Genomic DNA, 20,948 nt, shown 5'->3' on the forward strand with positions numbered 1-20,948 from the left:
CCCTTTCTGAAGTACTTAGGGAAAAAAAAAAGCTTTTTCTTTTGAGGAGGGAGGTGGAGAGAGAAGAGACTAGTATAGAAAAGAAAATTTTAAAAGCTAGTTGGACTAGTATCTAACTAGTTAACCTTTAACAATTTATGCTGATGTCAGACTGAGCATGAGTACTGATTAATGCCCCCCCCCCAATATTTTTATAGGTGTATGTGAGGGGGGGTGGAGGTTAGTCAGCAGCCATTTTTGTTTTATGCAGAAATCCTTCATGTTTCTTCCCCCCCTTCAATACACTAGGAAAATATCTTATTAATCCTGTTTACTAATCAGCTATGAAAAAAGGAAGACTTTTGTGGGTTTCTGGGTAGAGAGGGTTTTATAAATGAGAAGGGGGGAATTGGAAGCATTTCTGTTGGTGGGGGTGTATGGGGTGAAAAATGAAATATTAAGCCAGCCATTTTGTTTTAAAAGCAGATTTTTTTTCCTCTCTTTCTCCTTGGAGGGGGTGGCGGTGCTGAGGGGGGGTTTTAAAAATAATTTCAGGGCGGCCATCTTAGTGCTTCAGCTCTAGGAAATATTTCTCAGCGCCCCCCTCAGAATTCAAATATATTTAAAACAACGGAGAGGAGAGTATGGGGGGGGGCAAAGAGTAAAACTTTTATTTATATAATATATATATATATATATATATATATATTCACCCCCCCCTTCTCTCTTTTGGTCTCCTAGGGAAGGGGAGGAGAAAGTTCCCCCCCCCTTTAATTTTTCTCAATAGTAAATTGTTTTTGGGAGGTGGTTTCGACCCCTCCTTAGACAGAGAGGTGGGGGTAGGGGGTGGCCCGGGGGTTTGGGGGGCTGGGGGAGGAGGTGAGTTGGAGGAGGAGGAGGACGACGACGACGACGAGGAGGAGGAGGAGGAGGAGGAGGTGGTGGTGGTGGTGGTGGTGGTGGTGGTGGTGGTGGTGGTGGTAGTGGTGGGGGAGGCAGGCGGGCGGTGGGTGGGGGGGTGGTGGGGGGGCCAGAGCTACAGGATGGCTTCCTCTCTGAGGGACGAGGAGGAGGAGGAGGAGGAGATGGTAGTGTCTGAGGAGGAAGAAGAGGAGGAGGAAGAAGAGGGCGAAGAGGAGGTGGAGGCGGCGGATGAGGACTACGAAGAGGAAGACGACGAGGGAGTTGTCGGACGCGGGCCGCCGGGGCACGACCGGGACCGGGGCCGCGGCCGCCACAGTCCCCCCAGCTGCCACCTCTTCCCGCCACCGCCCCCGCCCCCGCCGCCCCCGCCCCCACCGCCAGGTAAAGACGCGAACGAAGGACACCCGCCGAACCCCCCCCCCCCTTTTACTCCCGATCGCCGCCAGCCCAAAGTTCCGAAACCGTTGGGCACGAGAGGGGGCTCGGGTGGGGGGGTGTCGGGTAGGCGCGCGCGGAGGAGCTAGGGGTGGGGGTGGAGAGAAAAGGCAGGGGGAGGGAGCGCGAAAGGCACCCACCGCGCGGACGGAGAGGAGTCGAGTCCGGGGGCGCGCGGACGACGGAACAGCCGGCCCGCCTGCTTGCATGCCCCCCCACTCCCTCCCCTCCCCACCCGCCTCGGGCTGGAGGCCGGGAAGCTTTACGGGCCGGTGGGCCGACCTGCGGGCCGAGCGGGCCTCGCCTCCCCTCCCCCAAGTCAGCTCCCACCCCCTGCTCTGGGGGGAGCCTCCGGCCACGGCCGCGGCTGAACGCCGGGCGCCAGCTGAGCGGGCGCGCGGACTGAGGAGCCAACTCTTGGTCTCAGCCGTAGGGGGAGGGGAGGGTTGGTGGTGTGTGGGGTTTTCCCCCCTCTTTTCTTCCTTTCTCTTCGGGGGATTAGGAGCGATCGAACCCGAGACGACCCCCCTCCCCCCACACGCACACTCTCCCGCCGAGCTTTCGGGCCCCACTTGAGCTCTAGACTTTTCTCCCTTCCCCCTTCCCCCCTCCCCCGGCTGGCGGGGGAAAGGGGAGGCGGCGGCTGAGAGTGGCTACCGTGGCCATGGTTCTGAAAGTTCAAGCTCGTTTGGGGTCTGATTAAATGTAAAATTAGATAATGTCGGTACGTTTGTGGGAGTCGGCGTAAGACTAGCCTTCCACCGCGGGGTTCGGAATAAGCAAAGGGTAACCCCTGACCACTTGGGGACGGACACGCTGCTCGCCCGGACGCTCCTGTCTGTGTGGGAACTGGGCTTGTTCTGCGGGGTGGCGTTGGGACTTTTGTATACAGACCACTGCCCGGCGAATAAAACTCCCTTTCTCCACCCAGAATCTTGAAAGTGGAGATGGGCAAGGTGCCTAAAGGGCAAACCAAATAGACCCGCCGACAGCTCCACCTATTTAGGTTTTTTCCTCTTCGTTTATGTAATGCTAGGCCCCTCGGTAGCAAAGCGGTGTGTATTCACTCCCCGGGACTCCCCTTCTACTCCGTGAGCCATTGACCCTCTTTTGTCCTTGAGTGACCCTACTACTGTGGTCCTGGGCTTCAGTGGTTGTGACTTTTCTGACTGCCCCCACCACAATCATCTCTAAGGGGATGACAGGGATATGGAACACCTCACCTCCTGTGGTATTTGTTATAAGGTCCATCACTCTCCTCCCCAGCTTTCTCACATGGGCAGCTTTAATGACTCTAGCCACTGCTTCCAGATAACAGTTGCCTCTTCAGGGACCTAGTAGCCACCCCACATCAAACAACCTTGTGTGACTAGTTCTAGAAACGTAAAAAAAATGTCAACTTTACATGTATTTATATGTAGAAAATGACAGGACACTTTAATCCCCATGCCTGGGAGCAGACTTCAATAGCCTTTATAGATTAAGTTGGAAGGGAATTTAAGAGGTCATGGAATCTTAACTCCTTCATTTTAAAGATGAGGAAACTGAGTCAAAGAGAAGTTACAAAGTCTCACAAGGTGGTAAAGGGACCTAAAGAGCTGAAATTCAACTCCCAAGTCCTCTTCATTATACCATGCTGCCTTGGGTGGGTTGGTTGTCTTTTTTTCCTCCAGTCCTCATTGATGAGACATACCCAATGTTATTAATACTGAAATATAGATTAGTGCCATGCATGGCAGATATGCCTGTATATACTTCAGTTGAACAACAAAAGAGGAGGGGGGGTAGGATAGGAAGATCGTGCAAAAAGGAGAGAGGAAGTGTCTTAATGAACATGAAATAATTCCCCTCCCTCCCTCTGAGAAATAGGAAACAAGTGGGAAAAAATTACCTTGAGGGGAATATTTTTCATTTAAAGTGGAAATGGGAATATTTGTGAGATAGGTATAAATTCAATTAAATATTAAACATCTATAATATATCTGGATAGTGAGCAATAAAAAGAGAAGGGAAGATGAGATTAGAGGATGGATTCTTCTCTGCTGAGTTTTCAGATTAAGTAATCCTCTTTTGTCATTTTCAAAACCAGGCTAATAAAAGATGGGAGAACTGGGAAGGAAAGCAAGAAAGAAACTGACAGGGGTTGAGGTGTGTCTTTGTTTGGCTCCCTTTGCTCCCCTCTTCTGAACCCAATTTTCCTAATAAGCAGATATTTGAAGGTAATAAATTGATTTTGAAATTAAAAATCGTTCCCCTTCTACTCAGAGCATGCCTTTACCTAATCCCTCCTTGTTGAGTAATGTTCTGATGTAAAAAAACTTTGGGAGGAATATATTACTCCCCTTTCTTTGTCTTCCTAGGTGTGAGGAAGGCAAACTCCAACCCCAAGAAGTTTGTCCCATGTATTTAACTCTATCTTTTTGGCCCAAACTCCCAAGGACAATATGAATTTGTATATTCTGTAGCGCTCTATTGTTTTTCATTCTGACTGATTTTCCCTCATCCCCATTTTGTTTCACATTCTTAACTGGGCCCAACTTTACCTCTTTCTCCTCCCACCAACCTCTCTGTACATTGTTCAGTATTTCAAATTCAAAGACTCCTGCAGGGGGAAGGGAAAGAAGGGAGCCAAAACTGTATTTTTCCCCTCCCCCTTCTGGCAAGTATAAAGAAATATAATATTTAGATTCGATTACTTGGTGAGGGAGGAGGGTAGGATATGGGTAGGTGTGGAAAATTCTAGTAGTTTCTTTGCAAAAGGCTTGAAAATAAAAACCCACCCTTTCCTTGTAATACGCATGTGCAGGGGCCCTATTATGGTGGTTCGTTGTGGGGGGGAGGGGAATTTGAGAAAAAATAAATATATGTGTGTGAGATTGATGGTGAGATAGATAGGAAAGGGGAGGGCAGGCTTTTTCTAAAGCTCCTCCTCCTTTTTCTAGCTTGCCAGCCCCCTCAGGGATCAGAGCCAGGAAAGTGGGAGAGCCTGGGCTTCAGGCCAGCGGGTGAGACAGAGGAATTGAGACTTAGCTTCTCTTTTCTGTAGCTCTCCTTTTCCGTACTTGATTTTCTTCTGCAACCCCATTTTGCCCAGGGTCAGGTGGAGATTCCACCTGTAGCTGGAAAGGGTCAAACAGATTAAAGAGTTCCTTACGCCTATGTCTTGTCCCTCTTACCCTCCCCAACTAATTCATCCTAAACCAACTGGCCTGTCCTCCAAATTAACCCTTTTCCATCTTCATCTAAATAAACCATTTGGATTTGGAGAGATCAAAGGGCAATAGTTCTCACTTTATTTTCAGTATTCAGGCAAGCATTTTTAGCTCTGTCCCCATATGCTCCCCTTTCTGTCTTCAACATAAATTCTTTCATATAAAAGGACTGTTGGCTTAGTACCTTGATCTTTGAAAGAAGCAGGGATTATGGGGTAGAAGGGAGTTGTAATGGGCTTCTGAGACAAAAATTCTAGTATTCTGTTGATAGTTGTTGCTAATTTGCTTTTGGAAGGTGAAAAAGTGTAGCCTAAAGTAAGGGGATTGGGCTGGGCTTCACTAAATCATCTTTTTCTGCTGTTGCCTCTGCCCCAGCATGACAAGTCTGGCTGGTTGGACTGGTACTAGGAGACTAAAGAAAGCATATTTGAGAATGATGTCCTTGTAGCATTACTGCTTTCCAAAATTTATGGTGAGCATGGTCACTGGAAAAAGGAGGAAAGGAGGACTAGAGAGAGGAACACTAGGAAGTGCCAGTCCCTTTCTTTTGAAATAAGCAGTTCAGGCAAAAGTCAGGGTTTTTACCTTGATGCTGGCAGATACTATCATATTTATGAGAGAGTGGATGGGGTTGTTGGCGAGTTTGCTTGTTACTATATATATAGTATCTTTCAGTAGATGTAACCAGCCTGTGTTTATTGTGTATGTAATGTCAGCCCTTGTTTCAGAATTTCTGTTATACATAACACACTGAGTATATGTTGCAGTGTATGTGGAGTCAGAAAGCCCAGATCCCAATATGGAAAGGTTACAGGACTCAAAAGAAAAAGACCTGCATTATTTGTCTGATCCAGTACCCTATACTTTTTTAGTGACTTTAGCAAGTCACCTATCTCAAATGAATATAAAAAGTGCCTAGCACATAACACTATGTGTGTGTGTGTGTATATATATATATATGTGTGTGTGTGTGTGTGTATGTGTGTTTATTTCCCCCCCCCCAAAGCTTTGGGATTATGCCAAACAGACAAACTGGGCATGGTTTCTCCAACTTCCAGGAAGAGAGTTAATTGACTGGTTTGGGGACTGTAGTTGGGGATAGGTTGCAGGTGAGGGTGGTAAGAAAGAGCCTTGCCATGGTCTTGAGAATCAAGATCTATAACTTGGAACCTAGTCCTTGATTGATGCAGTAGTTTTTCTACACTTTACTTCTAAACCCTTTTCTCATTTTCAGAATAGTCCTAACTCAGTATCTCTTTAAATACTTAAAAAAAGCAAACTAGAGGCAAACATCCAGTGGTGGAAGACAGAGCAGGGATAGGTTAAATTGTCTCCCTCTTGGAGAAAGTAGGAACTGGGTCACTAAGAAGAATAAGATGTAGAGGATTAGATGTTTAAGTTCTCCAATGTGACTGTTCTCTGCCCCAAAGATGAAGATGAAATTGGACTCCCACCTTCAGCTCTTGGAGTGAAGAAGAGAAAACGAGGACCCAGAAAACAGAAGGAGAACAAACCAGGGAAACCACGTAAACGAAAGAAGCTTGTGAGTATAGAAGGACCTGCAGCAGAACTCAGAGGTGCCATAAAAAACTCTTCAAAAATCCTTAGACTAGAAGAGCTTCATTCCCTCTCTAGACCCCAAAAGGAGGGCCACTTACCTCCCTGTTAAAACCCCTAGGGGAGACCCCCGAACCTTATCTACCTGTCTCTCATCTTGTAGATGATCTGTAATTCACTCTCCACTTCCTTTCCTCCCAGGAAGTTCTAGCTTTCTTTACTCTTCCAATTATGATCACTACTTTTTAGGGAAAGAGGAACCTCAATTTTTAGGTATTATTTTTCTCCACTTAGGATAGTGAAGAAGAATTTGGCTCTGAACGTGATGATTATCGGGAAAAGTCAGAGAGTGGAGGCAGTGAGTATGGTACTGGACCTGGCCGAAAACGACGTCGGAAGCACCGTGAAAAGAAGGAGAAGAAGACAAAACGGCGGAAAAAGGGGGAGGGAGATGGATGCCAGAAGGTAAATAAAGACATACAGAGGACTTAGGAGTAAGACAATGTGATGGAGACACTGGTAGGAGTAAACAGATTTTGGAATGTTACATAAAGCAATAGAGAGCCAAGACAAGCTAGTTAAAAGGGTGGAAAGGAAGGAAGACGAGTATTTTCAAAAAATGCTAAGAAAGAGTGGGGAGAATCTCTTTCTTCAGCTTTTAATAACTCCTTCCCTACCAGGTTGAACAGAAGTCATCAGCTATGCTGCTCCTGACGTGGGGTTTAGAGGATGTAGAACATGTATTCTCTGAGGAAGATTACCACACACTAACCAACTACAAGGCCTTCAGCCAGTTCATGAGGTGAGAAGGGATGGTGGAATATTTCACAAATGATAACGAGGAATCTCATTCAAACTGTTCCTAAACTGCTAAGGGAGAATCTCTGTAGTAACAAAGCAATTCCTCTTATAATCCTACTGTCTTCAGAATGGGTGTTCTCTATTAATCGTTACTGAAAGTGCCCCCAAGTTTATGGGTTTTTGCTTTACTCTGATCCTTTTCCTAGCCCTCCATGAAAATATTAGTGACATTATCCCTGTGGCAGACACTGCCACCTTCTGGCTAAAAATAGAGTATCTCCTGACTCATAATTGTTCATTTCTCTCTGAAGAGCAGAGAGATAACTTTGTCACTTCAGGCACCCCATTGCTAACTTTGAGACTAAGGTTCTGTTTGTCTCTCAAGATTCTCATCTCTCATTCCAGACAAGAACTTAAGTATATTGTATCCCTAAAGTCTTGTTGCCATACTTCCTGCATGACCATAGCTCACATCATTAACTCAAGGGAAGCCTTGCTTTGACATAGCATTGGATTTTTTGGTCATTGTCACTTTGTGGCTAGGAATCGTTATCAGATGGAGTGTCTGAGTCTTTGACACCCTTCCCTGCAGGCCCTTGATTGCTAAGAAGAACCCCAAGATTCCAATGTCTAAGATGATGACAATCCTAGGGGCCAAGTGGCGAGAATTCAGTGCCAACAACCCTTTTAAGGGTTCTGCAGCAGCTGTGGCAGCTGCAGCTGCCGCAGCTGCAGCAGCTGTAGCTGAACAGGTGTCATCTGCTGTTTCATCGATCACCAATACAGTTCCTCCTGGGCCTCTACCACCGCCTGCTGATGTCCAGCCTCCACCTATACGAAGAGCCAAAACCAAAGAAGGCAAAGGTAAAATGTTCTCCAAACTTTCTTCCCGAAGTCCTTGGGACTGAGGGGAAAGAGAAGCATAAGGTAGTTTGGAAAGATAGACTGGGTGGGACAAGGGGGTAGGGAAGAAATCATTAAAAATTGTTCCTTTCCAGTCCTTAATGGTAATATGAAACACAGCCAGAAATTGATTTTGATAAAATCCTGGCCCCCAGAAAGGATTTCAAAAATTTCATTTAAAAAAACCTCTGCCAATTGAAAAGTTTTGCCCTTTCCATCTTCTAGGGCCTGGTCATAAGAGGCGAAGTAAGAGCCCCAGAGTGCCTGATGGCCGGAAAAAACTTCGGGGAAAGAAGATGGCACCACTCAAAATCAAACTTGGGTTGCTGGGTGGCAAGAGGAAGAAGGGAGGCTCGGTGAGTATCCTTATTTTGTCCCTTAATGGGGAGTAGGAGATCACTTGGAAAAATCTGACATCGGGGGGGGTCCAAATGCTGGGGTCTATGAGAGGAGCAGAAACTAGGAAACAATGTCTAGGGTGGGAGTTTGGGCAGGTTTTGGTCTGGCTGACAGGCCATGGGCTATGGGCAGTATGTTTTCCAGAGTGATGAAGGTCCTGAGCCTGAAGCTGAGGAGTCTGACCTAGAAAGTGGCAGTATCCACAGTGCCTCAGGCCGGCCTGATGGCACCACCCGAACCAAGAAACTGAAGCGGGGCAGGCCAGGACGGAAGAAGAAAAAGGGTGAGAAAATGGAAAGGGATTGTTATGGGCATGCATGCCTTTGTGTTTGTCTTTCTTTAAATATCTTGCTGTCTTTCTTACTTTCTCTTGTGGTCTCCCTTTTTTCTCTCTCTGTTTCTGTTTGTTTCTTTGTCTTCACTGGGATGTTTGACAGTTCTGGGCTGTCCTGCAGTGGCTGGGGAAGAGGAAGTTGATGGCTATGAGACGGATCACCAGGATTACTGTGAGGTGTGCCAGCAGGGCGGGGAGATCATTCTGTGTGACACCTGCCCTAGAGCTTATCACCTTGTCTGCCTTGATCCTGAGCTTGACAGGGCTCCTGAGGGCAAGTGGAGCTGCCCTCATTGTGTGAGTAAACCAGTACCCAGACATTCCTTTATCCCAGGAACTTAGACATTTCTTTCCTGTCAGGGCCCAAATTCCCTAGTTCCTATACTCAACCTCTTTCTTGTACCCCTAAGTCTTGTTTCTTTAGTCTTAAAAAAAATGAGTACATAAGATCCTGGTTCATCATCCCTGCCATACCCTTGTATTGCTCCTCCCTGTAACATCACCTTTTTTAAATGCCCTATTCCTTAAATATTTCCTCCTTTACCTCCACTCTCAAGATATCAAGTGACCCTCTTTGATAAATGGTTTCTCTCTGTTTCTCCTGGTATATTTCTATGTCTTGTTGGTTCCTTGACTCTCAGGAAAAGGAGGGAGTACAGTGGGAAGCCAAGGAAGAAGAAGAAGAATATGAAGAAGAAGGAGAGGAGGAAGGGGAAAAGGAGGAAGAAGATGATCACATGGAGTATTGCCGAGTATGCAAAGATGGAGGGGAGCTACTCTGTTGTGATGCCTGTATCTCCTCTTATCATATCCATTGCCTGAATCCTCCACTGCCAGACATTCCCAATGGTGAATGGCTATGTCCTCGATGCACGGTAAGCACTATTGTGTCCCTCATAGATAGTCCCTTTTCTCAGTCCCCCTTTTTTATTCTATATTTTCCAAAAGAATCCAAGCATCTAGCCTTTAATACTAGCTTTTGTCCTAATCCCTGATCTCCTACTTCCCAATTTCTCACTTTTTCCTCCACCACCACTTCACTTGCAATCCCCAGATTTCCTTTTTCTCCCCTAGTCTACTTCCTTTATAAAATGCCAGCTATACTGTTTTGGTGTCACTTTTTCTGTCTTTTTCCCCCCCCCCCGCCCTGTCTTTGTCTGCTGTGAAGTGCCCTGTGCTGAAGGGCCGGGTACAGAAGATCTTGTATTGGAGGTGGGGGGAGCCTCCTGTGGCAGCTCCAGCCCCACAACTGGCTGAGGGATCAGACATCCAAGTTCCCCGTCCTCTCCAAGGCCGCTCTGAGCGAGAATTTTTTGTTAAGTGGGTTGGACTATCCTACTGGCACTGTTCTTGGGCGAAGGAGCTTCAGGTAATGGCTTTTATCTTCTCATTCCAATGGTTTATATCCTTTGTTCCTCACATAATTCTTCCCATTCTTATCACCTCAAGCTCATATTCTAATCTATACACTTAAGTCTTTAACCATTGTTTCTAATTCACTTTTTTTAGGCCCCTCTCTTATCACCATCATTTCCACACTCTTCTGTGCCTATCACCCTGTGTCTCCTGACATCTGAAAAGCAACTTAGTATACTGGAAAGAATGATGGACTTGGAGTAAAATGATCTAAATTAAATCTTCATACTGTGTTCTCTGTGTGATTTTGAACAAATCATTTCTTTAAGTATCCATTTTTCTCATCTGTAAAATGAGGGATTTGAACTTAGATGACCGCTACATTTTTTCCCGATACTGTCTCCTAGTTTCAACATTCTTTCTTTCCAACACTCTATTCATTTCCCTATTTTTGATGCCTACTTCACATTTCCCTTGAGCCATCCATTTTTCCTTTTTCTATTCCCATCTATTCCTTACCTCCTTCCCTCTCTTACATAAAAGTTTCTAAATATCTTTATTCTTTTATCCTTAACAGTTGGAGATTTTTCATCTGGTGATGTACCGCAACTACCAACGAAAGAATGATATGGATGAGCCTCCACCACTGGACTATGGCTCTGGAGAAGATGATGGGAAGAGTGATAAGCGAAAGAGTAAAGACCCACACTATGCTGAGATGGAGGAAAAGTTCTATCGATTTGGCATCAAACCAGAATGGATGACAGTTCACAGAATCATCAATCACAGGCAAGTAAAGGAATCACAGGATGGCCCTTCAAAATTGTCCTTCATATTGTTACACTAAAAACCCTTTAATATTAAGAGTTCTTCTCTTTAGGAGGGAAATAGTATATTCAATATTGGATAATAAACTTATAATCAAGACTTGGTTAGACACTTTAGAGTCATTGGGAGAAAAGTATTCCAGCGCAGCTCACCCTATATGCTCCCTTATTCCTGTTCATTCATAAAAATATAAGATATACCGTGGTTCAGTTAGTTAACTAGAAACTTGACCCATGAGATGTTTCATATCTTTGAAGATATCAGCATCAGATGTTTTGAGATATACTTAACAATATTTCAACTTGTTTATGAAGGGTTTTTGTTTTCTGCCTATATCATTTCCTTAGCTATTAAGTTATATATGTTTATTGCTTATTATGTAAAGACTTTTTATATATATCCCATGTCATTCTTTCTGATCCTTTTCCTCCCCTCTCCTTCCTTCCCCTCAAAGCATGGACAAGAAGGGAAACTACCACTATTTGGTAAAATGGAGAGACCTGCCATATGACCAGTCAACTTGGGAGGAAGATGAAATGAACATTCCTGAATATGATGCCCACAAAAACAGCTACTGGAGGCACCGGTCAGGGGAAAAGGGGGCATAAGGATTGGGGAATAGAAAAATGGCCAGTTATAGATGGAGGGTAGGGAGAAAGGGGAGGAAGAGAGACAGATTCAACTAAAAGAAAATTATGGTGTGATTATTTGGAATAGGCATAAAGCAGAGTTGTATAAGACAAGGAGTAAGGCCTGGCTTGGGAATAATTAAAAAGGGATTCATGGATGTAGAGAAATGTTCAGGTTTTTGGCCCAAACTCCAGAGTGAGGTGGGTCTTATATGACCAGCAATGCCTGCTCACCTGAATGGCAAAGACTATGAGTAATGAGGGGCAAGAGCCAGGATGTTTTGAGACTCCATTTATTACAAAGACAGCAAGCTATTTTATCTTCTCAGTATATACCTCTAGTTCCTATAGCTTAACATAAGCACATTCTAGCCTATAGTATGATTCTCTACAGGAAGCTACACGCAAGTACAAAGTGAGCATTCCTTTCCTAATAAGGTATATGGATATTGTTCTCTCATCCCAGATCTGGCACTCCTCTCCTGGGAACTGCCATGTTGCTTCTTGGGTGGGATCCCTTCCTCCCAAATGCCATCTTGTTCACCCTTACAAGGCTGCCCTCAGTTTACCTGAGCCATGCCTCATGCGATGTCCAAGGCTGGTGGGGGTGGGGGGGAGGGTAGGCAAGTCTTTTTACAGAGAAATGGGGTGTAAAGATGGGATGTTGTTGGGGGTGATAGTTGAGGGGATCTCAGCTGTGGAAAACAGAGACACAGTCCAAAGTTGTGGGAATAAGAAAGTGTTGGAAAGAGGAAACTAGGTTATGGAATATTTTTCAGAGACCAAGCTTAAACCTATATCTTCCTTTTTCTGCTAGGGAGCTAATCATGGGGGAGGATCCTGCTCAGCCTCGCAAATATAAGAAAAAGAAAAAGGAGCTTCTGGGAGATGGCCCTCCTACCTCTCCAACCAATGATGTGAGTCCCTCTCATCACAATTTGCAGCCTCAAACAGTAAGAAGGCAAATGTAGAGTCATGAAACAGACTTCATGAGTAATCAGCTCTCCTCCAACAGTTATCCTTGTCCCTGAGGCTGTTAGAAATTAACCTCTAGGAGAAGTTTCGTGGTCATTTCAGGCATAGCTGATTCTTTGAAACTCCATTTAAGAATTTCTTGACAAAGACATTGGAGTGATTTGCCATTTTTTTCTCCAGCTTATTTTACAGATGAGGAACTGAGACAAACGAGATTAAATGATTTGCCTGGGGTAACACAGTTAATAAGTGTCAGGAGTTCACTTTGAAATAAAAAAAAAACACCCTGTTTTATATGCTATTGGGATTTGTAGTCAACTTGAAATTATAATTGGAAGGGGAGAGGGCTATAGCTAAAGGACTAATTCTGACCATTCTTCTTACTTCTGGTCTCTTTATCTCACAGCCTACAGTGAAGTATGAGAACCAGCCACGGTTCATCACAGCCACAGGGGGCACACTGCATTTATACCAGCTGGAGGGACTAAATTGGCTACGATTCTCATGGGCACAGGGCACTGACACCATTCTTGCTGATGAGATGGGCCTGGGCAAGACCATTCAAACCATCGTCTTCCTTTACTCCCTTTATAAGGAGGTGCCAGATACCAGGGTTCTGGAGGGGAACAGATATTGATCCTTGAGTCCATTCCCACCCAAACATTTGCTGTCTGTTCTCTACCTTCTCTATCCTTGGGGTCACTCCTGATTTAAAAAGTGTTTTCTCTTACTCCTCACCTCCCAAACTAGGGTTCATTTTTTGTAGTATTCCCTCCTGATACCTAATCTTTGGGATTAATCTTTGAATTAAATTAGGGCTGATTGTGATGGAGGAGGGATGGATAACTGGATGACTGAGGGAGTATAAACTAAGAGGCTGGATTAATGAGTTGTGACCCAGTCTTGCTCTTATTGTCCAGGGCCACACAAAAGGTCCATTCCTGGTGAGTGCTCCACTCTCAACCATCATTAATTGGGAACGGGAGTTCCAGATGTGGGCCCCCAAGTTCTATGTGGTGACATACACTGGGGACAAGGACAGCCGTGCCATTATCCGAGAGAATGAATTCTCCTTTGAAGATAATGCTATCAAGGGTGGGAAAAAGGCTTTTAAAATGAGGGTAGGTACTTCAACATTATACCTCATTCCCTCCCATGCTACTAAACCTGCACTGTTTCTTCTTTACCTCATTAATAAGATACCCCTTCTCCTGCCTTATCCCTTAATTTCTCACCTCCCTTTTCTCTCTTCCTTCATCAAAGAATATTTTATACTGTAGCCTTGAAACACAATAGGAACTTCCAAGGGATTATTGTTTTAAAATTTTTTGCATGTGGAACTTATTTGAGACCCTAATGAGAAATAGGAACATTAAGAACTGTATGTATGGGTCCTTATAGGTTTTGAAGCCAATCTGTAGGATAAGATAGCTAATTAATCTTGGAGATTTGAAGGGAGGCAGAATACCTAAATCTTGGGATTTCATGTGCTGTTTGGGCAGCATCTGTATGGATCAATTATTATGTTGGCAGAGGGAGGCACAGGTGAAGTTCCACGTTCTTCTGACATCATATGAATTGATCACCATTGACCAAGCAGCACTTGGCTCCATTCGTTGGGCCTGCCTTGTGGTAGATGAGGCTCACCGGCTCAAGAATAACCAGTCCAAGGTGAGGGTGATGCAAGACATCAAAGAACTTAAGCTTTATTATTTATTTCCTACTAAGATTCTGACGATCTTTTGGGAGGGGAGGGCTAAAGGCAGATTACCTGGATCCTTGAGGGAAAAATGTAGTAAATGTAAGAAAGAGGTGGGGATACTAGGGGCAAAATAACTGTCTCTGAGAAAATGAGCTGGAAAGTGAGGAAAGGTAGGTATTAAGAAATCAGATGTACTAAGTTGCTCATAAGCTTTCCTTGTCCTTCAACCTGGCCCCACTTCTAGTTCTTTAGAGTGCTGAATGGCTACAAGATTGATCATAAATTGCTGCTGACAGGAACCCCCCTTCAGAACAATCTGGAGGAGCTCTTTCACTTGCTTAACTTCCTTACCCCAGAAAGATTTAAGTAAGTATCCCTTTTCTTCCCCACTCCTACTGTACGTACATTTCTCTAGCCCCATTCCTTAGGTTTTATCCCCTAAACTCTTTAAACATCTTTGTCTACCCATCACCAATTTTAATTTCAGCTTTCAACTTTACCCTTCTTGTTTTAACCTTACTTAAGGGGGAGCAGTATAAGGAACGTTTTGGTGGGTATAATGAAGAACATTAGGAGTATGGAAAAGACCAAGAGTAATCTGGGAAATAGTAATAGTTTTGTACAGAACAGACCTGGAGTAAGGGATGGGTATAGGAATGTTAGTCTAGTATTCCTGGGGACTAGAGGCCTTGCAGTTAGGGATTTTTCCTTTTCTCTTGTTTACGTTTCCAGCAACTTGGAAGGTTTTCTGGAGGAGTTTGCTGACATCTCCAAAGAGGACCAAATCAAGAAACTACATGACCTTCTGGGGCCACATATGCTTCGGAGGCTCAAGGCTGATGTTTTCAAGAATATGCCAGCTAAGACAGAGCTCATTGTTAGGGTGGAGCTCAGCCCCATGCAGAAGTGAGGCTGGGGAGGGGCACTAAATATCTGGGTCCTTAAGCTTGGGGTAGGTGGGGATTTATGGAGGGGGTTGTGACCAAATGCCTCATCCTAATCTTTCCCTCTCCTACCAGGAAATATTACAAATATATCTTGACTCGGAATTTTGAGGCATTGAATTCTCGAGGTGGTGGAAACCAAGTGTCACTGCTCAACATTATGATGGATCTAAAGAAGTGCTGCAACCATCCCTACCTCTTCCCTGTGGCTGCTATGGTGTGGGACCTATGGGGCTGGTAGGGAGGGGAGAGCTGGGAATTGAATTAGTAGCTAGTAATTTAGGCTATTTCTTTCCAAGTGAAAGAAAAGCTGGGATTGAGGGGAAGAGAATGAGATATCTAATACCATGTCTAATTCTACTTCTAACCTTCACTCTACCTTCATTTCTGACCCATTTGTAACCTTAACCCTAATTTTGTTTCCCTTTCTAACCCTAATTCCATTTCCATCTTTAATTCTAACACTAATCCCAACCAATGGCTAAATCTTTGAGGACTGTGGGGTTTAGGTTTAGACATTCAGTCTTTTGGATTTAGTAGAGACTGGAAGATTTTAACATTATTCATGACTCCTACACCTTTTTTCCTTTCTACATTTTAGGAGTCCCCCAAACTACCCAGTGGGGCATATGAGGGTGGGGCTCTTATCAAGTCATCAGGGAAGCTGATGCTGTTACAAAAAATGCTTCGTAAACTGAAGGAACAGGGCCACCGAGTGCTCATTTTCTCCCAGGTAACTCCTCCCTTTTGATTTCTTCTTCCATCACTGTCTGCTTGCTTATATTTCTGAGTTCTCAAAGACTCTGAAATCTTTGGCACTGGGAATTCTTTCAGTTAACATTTTTATGAATTTCTGTGTTATCCAGTTCATGTGTGGCCCAAGATCCTTATTCTAAGGGGTGTTGGAAATATCCTTCTAAAATTGAATCTGAGAGTTAGAAGAAGAGGCAAAGATGGGATAAAGTAAGGCATTTCTGTATTTTAGGCAAAATCTGGAAATTTAATTTTCCTTTGTGATTACAAGAAGGCTTGAGTGTTTTATTGTAATACAATTTATCACAAAATACACATTAACATAAAATGGAGAACAGAATTTTATGATATCAAAACATGTAAAAAATGAATATTATAGGAATAGCTAGGTGGTGCAGTGGATAGAACACCAGCCCTGAAATCAGGAGGACCTGAGTTTAAATCTGGCCTCAGATACTTAACACTTAATTAGCTTAGAAAATCTGCAAGTCACTTAACTCCAATTGCATCACTATCCACTTTGTCCCCCCTTTCCTCCTGCCAAAAAAATGACTTATAAAAAAAATTGATATTTTAAAAAGTTGTCTTCCATATAGATTTTGTGGCTGCCTTCTCTTGCTTGGGATCTGTAAAAGGATGACCTTTGCCTAATCCCTAGGAGGAGACATTTGATGCCTTCTTGGAAGGAATAATATAGGAGTGAGGAAAGAGAAACAACCATAAAGGAAGAAATAGTGTGTTTTGGAAGTCAAGTGAAGAGATTAGAAAGTGGAGGCCAAAATAGGACCACAGTCCAGAATGGTTTGAAAACTTATGGCAGACGTATCAATGGAAGTTAAAAATACAAATTTAAATTTTTTTATAAAAGAAAACAAGGACTAGGGCTCCTTCAGAGGAATAAGGTAGAATAAAAAAAAATAGGTAGATTCCTATGATCCTTTTTCCTTACTATCCTAGACAACCCCTCTATTCTTCCTTTTTCTTCTTCCCAAAAAATCCTCCTTCCCTTTTTCAGATGACCAAGATGTTGGATTTGTTAGAGGACTTTTTAGATTATGAGGGTTACAAGTATGAACGGATTGATGGAGGCATCACTGGAGCACTAAGGCAGGAAGCTATTGACCGATTCAATGGTGAGGGCACCAGAAACTCAAGGAATGAACAAGGGAAGCTCAAGGGAAAGAATATCTGGGGGATGGTTTCCTATTGGTATTAATGGTCCCTATTGGTATTAATGACTGGGGGGTATAGACACCTGGAATCACAGAATCTCAGAGTTATAATAAACTTCAGAGACCCTCTGATTCTTACCTAACCAATAATCCTTGCTACAATAATCTCAATAAATGAGCATCTTTCAAACTTTGTATGAAAGCTTCTAGTGAGTAGAAACCTATTCTTTGCCCCAGGAAATCCATGTGACCTGTAAATTATTGTTAGGATTAGTGCCTAAGAGATAAACATTTTAGTTCCTGAGAGGAGTCACTTTGGTCCTTGACTAGAGTTGATTACCTGAGTTTCCAAGGAGGGATATAAGTTTGGATAAGACTAAAGCCAGAGGCTTAGGAAATGAATTGCCTGTGGGTGGGTCTGACTTTCCAATTCATTCCTTCCCTAGCTCCTGGGGCCCAGCAGTTCTGCTTTCTTCTGTCCACAAGAGCTGGGGGTTTAGGCATCAATCTAGCCACAGCTGATACAGTCATTATCTTCGACTCTGACTGGAATCCCCACAATGATATCCAGGTGAGAACTGGAACAATTTGGATACTCATAGGGAAGGATAATCTGGGGTCAGAGAAAGATCTTTTTTGACTGTTCTGGTACCTTCTCTTTCACAATATCTCTGAGGATATTCTCTCCTTTGTTCCCCTGATTGGTCCTACTCTTGTTTGCCTTCTCCTAGGCGTTTAGCCGAGCTCACCGGATTGGTCAGGCCAATAAAGTGATGATTTACCGGTTTGTGACACGAGCTTCAGTAGAGGAGCGGATTACCCAGGTGGCCAAAAGGAAGATGATGCTGACACACCTAGTTGTAAGGCCTGGGTTAGGCTCTAAGGCAGGTTCAATGTCCAAACAAGAGCTTGATGATATCCTCAAATTTGGCACAGAGGAGCTGTTTAAGGATGAAAATGAAGGTGAGAATCCTTTTTACTGCCCCTTTCATCCCAGATATCCTGAAATGTTTTCCTTTTCTCGCACACAGCTGCCACCCTGGTTCAGGCCCTTATTTTACATCTACTAGTAATAATATTAATGATAATGATCATTTTGATGTAGCACTTTAAGATTTGCAAAGCACTTTACAAATATTATCTTGTTCGATCCTCATAACTTTGGGAAGGACATATTATTATTCCCATTTTGTAGATGGAGATACTGAGGCAAACAGAGGTTAAGCAACTTGTCTAAGGTCACACTACTTAGTGTTGGAGACAGGATTTGAAATCAGGTCCTCATGACTCCACATCAGCACTATCCACTGCACTACTTTGCTGCCATATTGTGACCATTTCAACAGACACTTAATTGGTCTCTCTCATCTGTTCCTCTTATCTTCACCCTCTGCCACTGCTTGGCTGATATGCATAAAGCATACATCTTACATTTGTAATCCTCCTTTTCCAGACTTTGCAGTAGCCAATTGACTTTATTGCAGTTCCTTTCACACAGATCTCCATCTCATGTCTCCATCCTTTTGCAAAGCTAACCACATCCATATCCAGAATGTACTTCCTCTTTGTTTCTGACTCTTATTGTCTCTAGTTTCCCTCAAAGCTCAAATGCTACCTTCTAAGCAAAACCTTTCCTGATCTCCCCATATAGTAGTGTCTCCCTCTAAATTTTCTTTTACATATACTTGTTTTATGTACACTTTGGTGGGTAGTTGCTATCTCTTCAGTAAAATAATAAGCCCTTGGAGGGCAGGAGCTGTTTGACTTTCACTTTTGTATCTCCAGTTGTCTAGTGTCTAGAGCCTGGTTCATAGTAGACAGTTAACAAAGGTTTATTAATTAATTGAAAAGCTATAATCCTTGCAAGCCCAAATATTTTGGACCAAACTCTCCAGAAGAAAAACTACTCCTACATACCTCCCCAGAAGAAAAAGTCTTTTCCTCATTTTTCTCTGTTCCCTGATCATTGTAAGATCCTACCTCTTGTTCATAATTATGGTTGATGTTTCAAAACAATCTCATAATTCCATGTGTCCTTTTTACCTCAGGAGAAAACAAAGAAGAAGATAGTAGTGTGATCCACTATGACAATGAGGCCATTGCACGACTACTAGATCGGAACCAGGATGCAACTGAAGACACTGATGTCCAGAACATGAATGAGTATCTCAGCTCCTTCAAAGTAGCACAGTATGTGGTTCGTGAAGAAGACAAGGTGAGGGACTGGAAGCCAGATACTGGTGTGCCCTTTTGCTTCTCTGTAATGATCAATTCCTCCTTTTTATGGGGTGGTGAAGTGAAGTGAGACACCAATGGAGGATTAGGGGGAAAAAAAAAAAACATTTTTTCTCTCAAGAAGAGTTCAGTCTAATGGAGAAGGGAAGAAAAGGAAATGATCACCTATTAAATCTTTACTATGCTCTGTGCTCAGCATTTTACAAATATTATTCCATCTAATCCAGGGCTTCTTAAACTTTTTCCACTCATGACCCATTTTCTCCCAAGAAATTTTTATGTGATCCTGGGTATATAACAAAACAGGTACACAAACTAAGCATTTACTGATAACAAATCATAATTTTGTGATCTTCCCATATTGAGTTAGGAGAGCCCATATGGGAGTACAACCCATAGTTTAAGATGCTGGGATATAATCCTCAAAACAACCCTGGAAAGTAGTTGTCTTATTATTCCTTTTTACAATTGAGAAAACTTAGGAAGTCAGAGGTGAAGTGACTTACCCAGAGTCACACAGATAGATTAACTCCAGGTCCTGTGCTTTATCCACTATACCATTAACCTGTCTAATGGAAAAATAGCCCTCTCTCCCAGAAAAACTCCCAATCTAATGGATACCTTGCAAAGAGACTCATATATAGAATCAGTGCAGGCAGAGCATGTGAATTCATAGACATATTGGGAAAATAGAGAATCAGGGGGAACCTGGGAAAAAATGGATTTGAAGTAAAGCAAATGATGAAGTTTTGGATTCAAAAAAGGAAAAAGATTTGTATAAATCAGCAGTAGAGTGGTGGGGTGATGAGGAAAGGTCACATGGGAGCCAGAAGCTATGAGACAAGAATTATAGCTTTAGTTAGGGAAACTAGGGAGCTGCTAATGTTCATTTTATCTTCTTTTCAGATAGAGGAGATAGAGCGAGAGATCATCAAGCAGGAAGAAAATGTGGACCCTGATTATTGGGAGAAGTTGCTTCGACATCACTATGAACAGCAGCAGGAGGACCTAGCCCGAAACCTTGGCAAGGGTAAACGTGTTCGGAAACAAGTCAACTATAATGATGCTGCACAAGAAGACCAAGGTAAGGGTTCTTTGCCCTTTACTTGTCTAGTGAGGATTAAGGATCACACTGCCCTTGTTCTAGTGAAGATTGGGGGATAGAAGGGAGGGGAATATTTGGTAAAATGTAGAGAACCTAAGAGATCTAGGTAGTGGTAGAGTGGAAAAAGGCTAAGAAAGAACTCTTCCTTAGGAGAGCTTAAGGGTTTGGCATTATCTAATAGGGAATAGAAGCTCATCTGGATACTTAGTAATCCAGAGATCATCTTTGGTCACCTCAGGAATATTACTTTAAGCAGGTCACTTGAGTCAAAAGTCATGGAATAGGAGACCCTCTGAAGTCGCACATGCACGCTCATGTATGCGTGTGTGTGTGTGTGTGTGTGTGTATTTTGAGTGGGAAAGGTTTCAGCATACTGACATTAAAAATCAAATCAGGAAAGAGGGGAAAAAGTCATCCACAGATTGGGAGGAAATAAGACTTGATTATCATTCAGTACAAAGTCCAAGCTGGAAGTAGAGTCAGTCTAGAGTCAGAAGTAGAATTTAGAGTCTGAGAGTCAGATGAGAGGAACACCTAGCACAGGCTTGGGCAGGGAACTAGCTCTGACTTCACATACTTGTTACTTTCATAGACAACCAGTCTGAATATTCAGTGGGATCAGAGGAAGAGGATGAGGACTTTGATGAACGACCTGAAGGTGGGAACTGTCTTTCTGATCCTCTATTCAAGTTTATTATATCTTGT

General features: G+C 43.4%; 1 protein-coding gene across 8 annotated transcripts in view; it reads left to right on the forward strand.

The window, feature by feature from the left end:
* The first annotated feature begins 1,002 nt into the window (after nt 1-1,002).
* Nucleotides 1,003-20,948, forward strand: part of CHD3 (chromodomain helicase DNA binding protein 3) — a 28,768-nt gene continuing 8,822 nt past the window's right edge. For 3 of the 8 annotated variants that reach the window (XM_074311829.1, XM_074311834.1, XM_074311836.1), the window contains exons 1-26: nt 1,003-1,284; nt 5,981-6,093; nt 6,402-6,572; nt 6,788-6,909; nt 7,501-7,772; nt 8,037-8,167; nt 8,343-8,493; nt 8,648-8,841; nt 9,186-9,419; nt 9,713-9,913; nt 10,478-10,689; nt 11,183-11,314; nt 12,175-12,274; nt 12,739-12,930; nt 13,253-13,453; nt 13,866-14,003; nt 14,279-14,400; nt 14,767-14,940; nt 15,054-15,195; nt 15,580-15,711; nt 16,747-16,864; nt 17,350-17,474; nt 17,635-17,866; nt 18,952-19,118; nt 20,045-20,222; nt 20,836-20,901. In XM_074311829.1, coding sequence (XP_074167930.1) covers nt 1,023-1,284; nt 5,981-6,093; nt 6,402-6,572; nt 6,788-6,909; nt 7,501-7,772; nt 8,037-8,167; nt 8,343-8,493; nt 8,648-8,841; nt 9,186-9,419; nt 9,713-9,913; nt 10,478-10,689; nt 11,183-11,314; nt 12,175-12,274; nt 12,739-12,930; nt 13,253-13,453; nt 13,866-14,003; nt 14,279-14,400; nt 14,767-14,940; nt 15,054-15,195; nt 15,580-15,711; nt 16,747-16,864; nt 17,350-17,474; nt 17,635-17,866; nt 18,952-19,118; nt 20,045-20,222; nt 20,836-20,901 — 4,282 coding nt within the window. In that variant the 5' untranslated portion in view covers nt 1,003-1,022. The remainder of the gene's footprint in view (nt 1,285-5,980; nt 6,094-6,401; nt 6,573-6,787; nt 6,910-7,500; nt 7,773-8,036; nt 8,168-8,342; nt 8,494-8,647; nt 8,842-9,185; nt 9,420-9,712; nt 9,914-10,477; nt 10,690-11,182; nt 11,315-12,174; nt 12,275-12,738; nt 12,931-13,252; nt 13,454-13,865; nt 14,004-14,278; nt 14,401-14,766; nt 14,941-15,053; nt 15,196-15,579; nt 15,712-16,746; nt 16,865-17,349; nt 17,475-17,634; nt 17,867-18,951; nt 19,119-20,044; nt 20,223-20,835; nt 20,902-20,948) is intronic. The other 5 variants (XM_074311830.1, XM_074311835.1, XM_074311831.1 and 2 more) reach the window with 4 other exon arrangements.

This window comes from Sminthopsis crassicaudata, chromosome 4 (assembly GCF_048593235.1).
Source record: "Sminthopsis crassicaudata isolate SCR6 chromosome 4, ASM4859323v1, whole genome shotgun sequence".
Taxonomy (NCBI): Eukaryota; Metazoa; Chordata; class Mammalia; order Dasyuromorphia; family Dasyuridae; genus Sminthopsis; species Sminthopsis crassicaudata.